General features: G+C 35.6%; 1 protein-coding gene and 1 long non-coding RNA gene across 2 annotated transcripts; both read left to right on the top strand.

The window, feature by feature from the left end:
• The first annotated feature begins 230 nt into the window (after window positions 1-230).
• On the top strand, window positions 231-1,562 carry LOC110937861 (dof zinc finger protein PBF). The gene has a single exon (XM_022180310.2). It carries the CDS (start codon window positions 364-366, stop codon window positions 1,165-1,167), a length of 804 nt encoding a protein of 267 aa, XP_022036002.1. The 5' UTR covers window positions 231-363; the 3' UTR covers window positions 1,168-1,562.
• An 8,850-nt stretch (window positions 1,563-10,412) lies between these two features.
• On the top strand, window positions 10,413-11,320 carry LOC118491206. The gene is made up of 3 exons (XR_004890823.1): window positions 10,413-10,583; window positions 10,835-10,935; window positions 11,018-11,320. It is a non-coding gene; the product is annotated as an uncharacterized LOC118491206 (long non-coding RNA).
• The last annotated feature ends 263 nt before the right edge of the window (window positions 11,321-11,583 follow it).

The raw sequence follows: 11,583 nt of genomic DNA, 5'->3' as shown, positions 1-11,583 counted from the left end.
ACATGTACACAAACTTTCATCTCCATACATACACATAATTGTAATAGGAGTAGTGATGGTAAATTGACTTGAAAACAAAACCACCCAAAAATGTAAAAACCAACCATCATATCAAAACAGTATACTAAACACCACTCTTTTGACCTATGTACAAATAGCAAGAGAGATTCTTCACACAACCTCAATTCTCTATTCTCACCACCTTCCTATACATTCCCCCTACCCCACCCACTCCACCCTCCCCCCTTATATCCTCACATCATACTTTGTTTTTTTGCTCAAAACAATTAAATCACCTTTAACCTCCTCTCTTCAACTCTCTCTTTTTTTTATCAAATTCCTACCTCAATTTGCAACATATAAATGGTGCTAAGTAGCAAGCAAGTTTCTAGTGATCATCACGAGTTCAATTGGACTCCAAACATGTTAACATCAGACAACATACAACAGCCAAACCAACGTTCAACACCGATGAAAAGATCGCTACAAACGCAACAATCCGATCCTCTAAAGTGTCCTAGGTGTGACTCAACAAACACAAAGTTTTGTTACTACAACAACTACAACAAAACACAACCAAGACATTTTTGTAAGGCGTGTAAGAGGCATTGGACAAAAGGTGGCACTCTTCGCAATGTCCCCGTTGGTGGTGGCCGTAAAAACAAGCGAATCAAACGCGCCAACACGGCCACCACCTCCACCACAGCTGTGGCCACGAATCACGGCTTAGGGTTGAGTGATCAGAAATACATATTCCCACATGATAAAGGTTTGTTTTTTAAACCATCTGATCAAAGCGAATTCGATCAAGTTTCTTGGGATTTCAATGGTGGTTTCACTGGTGCCAATACCACCACTATGCAACAATCACCTCATCAAAATTTAGGGTTTCCTATGCATACAAACATGAGTTTCATTGATACAAACCCTATTCCAATCATTCCAACTTCTTTTTCTCCTTTGTTATCCGGTTTCAAAGACGATTCAACACTCGCAACCACACGAATGATGGCGCCGGATTCTTCTAATGTTTCACAACCATGGATGCAAGTTCCAACCACAAGCAATTTCTTGGAACAAAATTATTGGAGCTGGAATGACACTGATTCAGTTGTTCAAGCTGATCTGAACAAACCCTTTTATGATCCACAAATGAAGCAAGATTAAAGTGAGAATTAACCAATTAAGTTTAGATGATTTGAATTAATTTGTTCTAGGGTTTTTGTGTTGGTAAGTGGTAAGTAAAGTAATTAATGGTGTTTGGATGTATACTGTTGTTGTTGTTGTTGAAGCTGTGGTTTCTTTTAGTATTCCAGCTTCATGGTTTAATTAATTATGTTGCTTTTGTGATGAAAGAATATTTTTTATGTCAGTGGGGTTCCATATGAAGTTGTGAATAAAATAGGGAAGAACATTGGAGTGATGTGCATGTGAAGAGACATTGGGGTCTTCTTACAGCTCAATGGGCCGGTTTGAGTTGATGTCAAGATCATGAGAAAGAAAGATTCTTTTGTATTTGCCCATCCTTCAAATGGAATTTGTGGGAACCGTTTTGTTTGTTATTTTCTTGTTATGAAAAGATATATACCTATCAAAATATTTCAAGAAAAATCACAAAGTTTATGACTTATATATTGTGTTATTATGGCTTTCTTCGGTAAGGATGTGGCATGATTTGGTTAGGGGGAAGGAGCACTTAAGTACCCTAACCCCGACCAATCATCACTTACCATATCAAAAAGTGTTCAAAGTATCCATTAACTGGTAAATGGTGGTGACGCCTACCTATCCGCAAACTTTTTATTTATTTAAATAAATCTCAAAATTAAATATCATTAAAACTTAAAGTTTAACGTTACATAAAAAAACCTACAAACCTAAAGCATTAGATATCATTAAATGTAATTTTGTATACTAAATGATATAAAAGAGTTATAATTTTAAAAATACTAACGGACAAACACGAAATTTGATCCACGATTCAGTTCGTCTCACCAACGTGGATACAAAAATTGGGGTCACACCCGGTTCCAAAAAGTAGTTTTTCGACTAGGAGATGTGGGTTCGTGATGGATTGCGACATAAGACAACACCAACGTGATGTTTTCTTTTTCGGTCTACGGGATTGCCATATTTGAACATGAGAGTTTTGTAAATGAGAAAGATACAAGAGGTTTGGGTATATGAAAATATAAAAATAGAGAGAGTTTTGTGGATTGGATACATAGTATGAGTTGGTTAAAATAGAGAAAGAGAATTAAATATTTGAATTTGATTTTTTTTTAAATTACAAAAGGTAAAAAATTTCACAAGGGTCAAAAATAATCTCAATCCACGCATATTTCACGCGGGTTTCTTTCCAAGCCAACTCGCATGTGTGGTGGTGGTGTGCTGGCACGGGTTAGAACCCGATGCCTTCTACCCGAGCAGTACCCCATCCTCCCTTATTGAAAGTTGAAACTATAAGATGTTACAAAAATCGATTTTGTTTAGTTATCGAATATTTACTTTCATCGACTCCTTGTATCAATCCGGATTTAAAAACTCCTACAAATTTGTCTCTCAATTCACACGCCTCGTCTTAGAAGTGTAACTTAGCGGGATACGTTTCAATATATTATGAAGCAATTGTAAGTTTTCTAGTTTACATGTCTCGTCTTCATGTTTGTCAAAAAAAAAAAAGGTTTTTTTTTTGGTTTACGCCGACCAAGCACTACTAAAACAAAGACTTTCACCGACGAAATAGTTTGAATTGAACATGTCTAAGCGGAAGGCAAAAACATTGGATAGAAACACGTGACAATGTGTAAGTGGACTTTCGCCGACGATATAATTGAAATTGACATGTTTAAGCATTTATAAGTGTTTCAGTTTATATGTCATGATATATTAGCAAACACCTAACAATATATTATTAAGGTATTAGTGAAAGCTAGGTGTGACAAGATCGGTTGTTTGGGTAAAAAATGCACTTTGGCATACTTGAGAATATATGGCTCATGACTGAAGGACAAACTAGATTTAGTTTTAAAACATGATGAAACTCTTATAATAGGCTAAGTCTTATGGAGCTTTAGCCGCTGCCACATCGTTGGGCGCAAGGGAAAGAAGGTGAATGATGGTTTGGTGGTGTGAAACGTGACATCCCAAAAAAAAAATCATATTTCACATGTACCATAAGACCGTGCGGTATGGGGGTCGTTTCCCCCGTCCCGGCTCGTCCTCGGCGTCCCACACCGCCCCCTGAGCTGCGTCGCGTCACTCCCGGCGTCTGCAAGACGGAGGCGACGATGCAAAATGGTGGGGCCCCTCCCTCTCTCCCCTCTGACTTCTCTCTCTCTCCTCTTTATTATATTTATTTTTATTGTGGGGTTGGGTAGTCTTCCACACCCTTAGGTAGTCCCCAAGGGGATGGTCCATCATTACTGAGTTAGCGCCTACGTGGTGGATGCTCTCTCTTTGGGGACTATCCAAACCATACCCCATGGTCTAACACATAGGCCTAGTTTATATAGTTTATATAAGGGTGATTTGAGTAAATTTCACTTTATTTATTTTTTTTCACATTTCACGTGAACCATATCATATAATCTTCGTTTATATAAATATGTGATTTGAGTAAATTTCACTTTATTCGTCAACATCACTCATGTCTTTTCCATCTCAAGTGTCAATCAACCGTCCTTGTCTCTCAACTACTAGTTGCTTGAAAACCGGAATCAATTACAATGAAAGCGATAAGGCTAAATGGTGACATTTCACTAGTCTAATTTGAGAATTTAAAACGAGGTGTAAGAAACATTAAATACAAGATTATATAAAGGTTTATAGTAAGTTCCCAAATTGTTTGGCCAAAGAAATCAATTTTGCCAACACTAGATGGTTCTTAGTCAGTTTGGTTCGAACCAATGTAGAAACCGAATTGACATCCTTCTTGAATTTTAAGACTTAAAATAAATCGTCAAATATTTATTTTCATTTTACACTTTATAACTTTAAAAAATAAACTAGTTTTAAAATAATAAGGAACATATTCAAGAAAACTATGTTTTGGTTTTGTTATTTTGAGCTTTTTTGTTACACTTGACTTGACTCGATGAGTAACTTTAACTACAAGTCTACAACTATATATATGTAAGGAAAATGATATATTTTCTTATTAAATCCTCCTAATTCATCACGGCTGATATATTATTGAAATATATGAAACAGTTCGGTTACAAAATCCAAATTTCCTAAAAAGTGTAAAAAGTTATAAAACACTATAATTTATGCTATAAAACACACATAAAATCTATAAATAACAGTGTGAAAAATACTAAAACACCATATTTATATATACTCTAATTTTCATCATTTCTATGCAATAAGAGTTGTACATTCTGCTTAGAATATGTTTTGTTGGTTTGTCTTCTCATTGGGTAGTTTAAGCTGTGGACACATCACCCACACACGCATCGTTAATCCTCAGTCAGATGAAAATCCCCAACCATCTTCTCGCATAAGTCTGGATAGAGATAGAGATCGGGAGAAAGAGAATCAGGAGAGAGTAATCTGACCACACTCTATCGGCCACCGGTATCGCTGACGACGATGGTGGTTCCGGTGATTGGTATGGTGGCGTATCAGGCCCGATCTCCGGTGACATTAAATAAACTCCGGCGAATTCCGGTGGTGTACGCGGCAATGCATGGCTGCACACGGTGGCCGTCATGGAACCACGCGCTTTCTCAGCTCAGTCGATTACTTTACCCCTACTTACAGAACAGTACACAAGGAATCCGGTGAGAAGGCGCGACCTAAGGTTATGACGAGACTTCGATTAACTCCGGCAAGAAATCTGGTAAGCCTCGATTCAGTTGCATATTCCCTTTTCAGTTAGATGGGTCTAAGTTGTGTTCGTTGAAGCTATTTTCGGTGTTATAGAACTCCGGTGAAGCTTCGGTGACTTCTCCGGTTACCGATCTCAGTCTGCATGTCATTAAATCTTAAAGATCGGTATTGTAATACTTATTAAGGGACATGAAATATAATCTTCATCCGTAATTTTTATTTCAAGTTGGGTTATGATTGCATCTGTGTTGGGAGAAATTTGAAATTGGGTTTTGAATTTAATGTTTTGGAACATGGATTTTGGAAATCTTGAATTTTTGATGTGATTTGGATTAGGGTTTTGATTCGGGTGGTGATAAATTTGGGGAAGATGATATCGGTTTCTTCGCCTTCGGTTGTCCGGAGTTCGTTAGAGGAAATGTTGGAGTCTCTCCAGCGCAGAGACGGGATCAAGAAGCCGTCGGACTTGCCTCTGGCGTTTCCTGCACGCCCGGCTTCCAAGGCGCGGTTTGGAAGGCGTTTGCTGCCCGCCGTGTTTGGCATGTCGGAAGATGGTAACCGTAAGATGCAAGATGTCGGTAATAGTAGTTTTGGCAGGAGGAAAGTTTTGGAAACAGAGGAATGTGTTGAGTCACCCTACACCATGGCAGTTGTGCATGAACATCGATTGGCGGAGAACGGTGGGGCCGGTCTTGCCACTGCCCCTTCCCCTGCATCGTTGGGTTCGGGATGGGATACTAGCATCGTGTAAGTGGTAACCGGAGTTCTGTATGACATTATACCCTTGCTGTATAGGCATTGGAACTTTTCAGTAGGCAGGAAGTTGATTTTTGATATCTACTAACGTTGCTGCTCGTGTAAGTGGCCAACTTTTCAATATTTCTTTCTTTGTTTTTTATATACTAGAAAATGCTAACGGCGAATATTAACCATTTAAATGGTTTGTACAGGGGCTTGATATTATTGGAGTTCAAACGGTTATCAACTTTGAGTGCCCACGTGACCTTACTAGGCAAGTTTTTATATTACTTATGTTTATTATATTCATCTTATATTCATCTTATGTTAGGTGTGGGTGAATATTTATTTATATAGCTATGTTCATCGAGTGGGTCGGAGTGCTAGAGCTGGTAGAGCAGGCTATGCTGTTACTTTTGTCACCGATAATGGCCGATCGCTCCTAAAAGCTATTACTGTAAGTTTTAATATATTTTTTTGTATTTGAAAGAGTATTTATATATATAATGTTGGGTGTTTTTTATATCTATAATCTTTGATTGTTTTTGTGTCATGACGACGTTTTGAACCCATGATTTGAGCGAAAGGGTCATGCTGTTGGTGATATTCCTGGAGTTAGGTTCAAGGTGGTTAAAGTTTTTGGTGTTTCTCTTTTGCCTCTCTAGCCCCCTGCCGCATCGCGGCGGGTTACTCTTCTAGTTCAAACCATAATAGACCATAAAAACTTCAAACACGTAGAACTATTAATATAAAACACAACATGTTAATCAACATAAAACTCAATAATGTTTGACATTCGATAATCAGAGTTTTATCGTCTAAAACACAAAACACAACTCATATATATAATGTTTTAGTAATCTTCATTTTGTTCTTTATGGGTTTTTTGTGTGTTTTATGATTGACATTTTGATGTTTTGTGACTTTTTATACTTTTTAGAAAATTTAGACTTTGTAGCCAACTCCTTGATAGTGAACATTAGTAAATTAATTCCAACTCTTATTATCAATACACAAGTGTAAATTAATGGCAAAGATTTGATGATGAAAATACACTAGCATATTTTACGATTTGATGATGTGTATATATATATATATATTATTTTGAACCGCTATCTGTTTAACTAACACCAAGTAAAACAAAAGGTGTATTAACAATTTGAAAAATAAAACTTAGAGTTAATTGCCAAAATCGCCCCTGAGGTTTGAGCACATTTGCCATTTTCGTCCAAAATGACACTTTTATACCATTTTGCCCTCCACGTTTGTAACTTTTTGCCATTTTCATCCAAACAACTAACTTAGTTTATTTTTTCTGTTAAGTTGAATGATATTTGGATGAAAATGGCAACTATAAACCACATGGACGAAAATGGCAAATGTGCTCAAACTCTTTTTAATTTCTTTTATTTAGTTAATTTTGTCACATATATAATAAAAAAGAATATACATGCAATTTTTATATGAAAAAAAATAATAGTTTTCTCACATATTTTTTTATAAATTTTCATCCAACCACTAACTAAGTTAATTTTTTTTCTACTAAGGCGAAGGATGTTTTAAATTTTATAAATTAATACATAAATTAATTTCCAATTGTTTATATAGATCAATTTTATAAAAATAAATCTACTTAAACCTTTAATTTTTATAAAACTAAAATGCTTGTGACCTTATAGAAAAATGTCAAATAAACAAATATTATCATATGTACCAAGTTTTTAATTCATCTTCTACTCTTTTAAATTCGCTCCTAATGAAAAACAAAAGCCAGTGCCCCCATAAAACAACGTACCGTTACCAAACCTTAAAATTACCCACCAAATAGTAAGTATAATGCCATCTAATATTTTGTGATAAACACTTTTCACGACGAGCTATTTTCTTGTTAAACTCTCAAAAACAGAATCGAAATATTCATGTTACTTAGAGATAGAAAACAAAGTTCTATTGAACAAAAGACAACATATAATAACCTTGATACAAAAAATTAATTTATAAAATTTAAAACATCTTTCGCCTTAATAGAAAAAAATTAACTTAGTGGATGGATGAAAATTTATAAAAAAAAAATATGTGACAAAACTATTATTTTTTTCGTATAAAAATTGCATGTATATTCTTTTTTATTATATATGTGATAAAATTAACTAAATAAAAGAAATTAAAAAGAGTTTGAGCATATTTGCCATTTTCATCCCTGTGGTTTATATTTGCCATTTTCATCCAAATATCCTTTAACTTAACAGAAAAAATAAACTAAGTTAGTGGTTTGGATGAAAAATGGCAAAAAGTTACAAACGTGTGGGGGCAAAATGGTACAAAAGTGTTATTTTGGACGAAAATGGCAAATGTGCCCAAACATCGGGGGTGATTTTGGCAATTAACTCTAAAACTTAAATATGCACAAACAAATATTGGTCGGATATTTTGTCGTTAGTTGTCAACATGTACTTATGTAGAGAAAATCATTGTTTTATTGTTAATTAAAAAAAGTGCAGCACAATTAATTAATGGTTGTCATGTAATGAGTAGCGAGCCATTATTGTATGTGTGTAATCTAGCTTAATTTAAAGCACCCACAAATATATGATTGTGAGGCTCGTCCGGAATAGGTGGCCACGAAATGGACACCACATAAGCTATGCACACTGAGGTGCTCGTCCTAAAGGTGAGTCCGAAATGGAGGTATGGGACATCGGACTTGGTCCGTGGGTTGTGTGTGGGCACCCATTTAAGGATTTTGGTTAAAATAAAACAGGGCCGGCCCTGGGGGTGGGCGGAGAGGACCACCGGCCAGGGCCCGATATTTCGGAGGACACGCTATTTCTCGAAAAAACCCAATATGTATACGTAAAAATTTCTTTTTTAATAGGGTATACCTATATAAACACCAACATACACCAACTTACAAAATTATTCTTATACTTTAGATTAGTTATTAGCCAATGGACATTAGATTTAGACCTTTATTGACCTCAATACCTAATTTCGTTGAGGCCTAAGGGCACATTTTTTGGAGCTCGAACATGGTACACGAATTCTTAGGGCCGGCCCTAAAATAAAACTTCACACATATTAATTGTTAATTTATATAGGCACATATACAATTAGGGGGAAGAGTGTCTGACACCTTTCCATTGTTTCAGTCAAATTACGATTTTGGCTCGTTTAAATTTACATTTTTGCCATCTGTTTTATTTATTTTCTTTCTTCGAGCCAAATTATGATTTTGCCCCCAGTTTAAATTTATATATTTGCTATCGTTTTTTTCTCTGTCAAATTGCAATTTTGTCCCCCATTGTAAAATTATAGTCATGCCATGGTTTTAGTTTTTTTTACATAAGTATGGTAGTGTTTTGTTCTAATTGGTTGACTCGGTGTAATTTTTATCCGTGCCAGATGGCTGCCTAGCGCACGCTCATTTGTACTGAAAAATTACAATTTTGCTCTCAGTTTAAAATTATAGTATTTCCATCGTTTTAGTCGTTTTTAGCAAAAGTATTGTAGTGTTTTGTTTTAGTTGGTTGACTCGATGTTTTTTTTTAGATCGTGTGTTATGAGTAGTATGTACAACTAACTTAAATACAAACATACATGTTATGATAGAGAACTAGTAAACTACATAAAACATGATATAAAGAACCTACATAATATTAATTTTAAAAACTGCCTAAACTTAAAATAACCTAAATAATTAAACACGTGAAATAAAAAACCACATAACATTAAAGATGTTCAACAGAATCAAACGAGAAATTGAATCCATTGAGCCCTCGTCTTCTAATAGATCATGGTTCTTTAAACGCTTCTCGTTAGATTCATTAACGTTCTTTTACTCTGATTATGATACGTATCCTATCCATGGTTAGTTATGTACCCAACCTCTTGGGAGACGTGTTGTTCCCAAATTCTTAGTTGGCTAAACACATGGTCAGATGCCTAGTTCCATTCTTCACTTGTCCATTTGTTATCCCTAATTTTTAGTTAGCTAAACTCTTGCTCAAATGTAGCTGGACGGCGATGGTAAATCGTTGGACGATGGAGGTTTTCAAGTTGATGGTTGATGACGAGAGTTTTGCAGTTTGACATGAAAATTAAATGGGGGTTCAACTTGATATTGATATTCTCTAACTATATCTGAGAGAAAAAAAAATCGGAGGGAAAATAAGGATTGGAATATGTTATTAAATATTGAATTAAATTTTATTTAATGTTTACTTATATATTGTTTTTTTAATTTAATTTAATCATATTTTGATATTTAATTTAAAACAAAATATAAAATAAAAATATTATAAAATTAATTTGATATATTATATAACTATTAAAGACAAAGGTCGGTGCGTGCACCGACAAAATTCCAAAAATGCCCTGCTTGCAAATTAGTCTTCACAAATAAGCAACAACACTGTCTTCTTTCTCTGTCCTGTCTAGGGTTAGAGAACAACCACCATCATGGAGGGCTAGATCCAAACGTGTTTCTCTTCTTCTACACTAACCCTAAATAGACCCTTCAAAATAGACTTTTCCTTGCATCAGCCTCTACAAATCATCAACGGCGAAAAATTCAGTCTTTGGTTTGTGAAAATCAGCATCGAATCATGGAGATGGAGCGTATTACCGATTTTCCGATGAGTATTGTTCACATCGGACAGAGAAAACTACAGCAATTTGTCGGGACGTTGTTCAGAAGGCATCTAAGGTATTAGATCTGCTTCGGTGGAGGCGGATCTTACGGCGGAAACTGTGGCGGAGGTGGAGGTTATGGTGGCGGTGGCGGCGGTGGTGGTGGTGGTGGTGGAGGATATAGTGGTAATACACAAAATCAAGGTTAGTACGTCACAAGATTTTCATCTCTAATTTTCATTTTTGAACAGTTGGTTGAGTTTGTGCTTTTGTTATCTTCAATTTCAGGTGAATGTGGATATCAAAGGAGGCGGTAGAGCTGGTGGCGGTGGTGGTGGTGGTAGAGGGGGCAGAGTTCGAGACTGGCCCTGCCCTAATCTAGGGTAATTTGTTTATTAAATTAGATATGTTAATATTGCCTACTTAATTCGCATGCAAATTTTTATAAACCTTGCAATACATATGATGAAAATCTCAATCATATGTTTAAAGAGGATGAAAAGCTTGCTTGATGCACAAATCTTTGCAGCTAGGCATTGGAATCTATAACCTTTATGGATTATTGAGATTAAAGGAATTTGTTAACTGTAGTTACTACATGTATATGCCAATTCAATCGTTTCACACATTTCAGGGACAAAGGTAAATTCTATGCCTTCAAAGTTTTGACACTTTCGTCATTTTCAGCTTACTCATGCTTTCTTCTTACCGTTCTAAGTAACTTTTATTTCTCAGGTAATCTCTTGAGTTTCTTTGTGATTTTATTATATTTATGACAGATTCAATTTTATTAATGAACCTTAATTATTTTTTTCAGCAAGGTTATGAATGAATATACTTGGTAATTATACCTCCATGTAGACTTGAACAAAACTGAGGTTATCTCCCTCTTGGCGGGGCAATCCGGATGGTAATGTCAAGGCAACTGATTCTCACACATTACATCCGGTCTGGATGGTAATGTCAAGGTACAACTGATTCTCTCACATTGCAACCAGTCGCGTTGCAGGCACAATTGTTGCTGGAAGTACAATTACACCAAAGTTATTTAGGTTGCAATTTAGATTTTTTTGTTATCTAAGAGTGAACGTCTGAATACTTATTTTTGATGTTTTCTACTTCTGTGTGTTTGTATATATACATATATATTTACTAATATAAGATGAATACTTTTTGGTTGTTTTGTGTATATATCTCAACTCTCACTATCAGATTATAGCTAACAAAAACAAGTTGCAACAGGTGGGGTTACTAGGAAGATTAACAATGTCAAAAACACGTCACGTCACGCGTGGGCATCACACGTCAATGTCATCATCGTCACGTGTGTGACGTGATGTGCCGCCGCAACGCGCGGCACGAGCAAAAATCTAGTATATAAAT

This window comes from Helianthus annuus, chromosome 4 (genome assembly GCF_002127325.2).
Source record: "Helianthus annuus cultivar XRQ/B chromosome 4, HanXRQr2.0-SUNRISE, whole genome shotgun sequence".
In the NCBI taxonomy this organism is placed as follows: domain Eukaryota; kingdom Viridiplantae; phylum Streptophyta; class Magnoliopsida; order Asterales; family Asteraceae; genus Helianthus; species Helianthus annuus.
Note: the sequence above shows the minus strand (reverse complement) of the source record. Positions and strands in the feature narration are given on the sequence as shown.

Excerpts from the sequence above, each read along its gene's own strand:
- LOC110937861 (XM_022180310.2), top strand. The coding sequence starts at position 364 with ATGGTGCTAAGTAGCAAGCAAGTTTCTAGTGATCATCACGAGTTCAAT.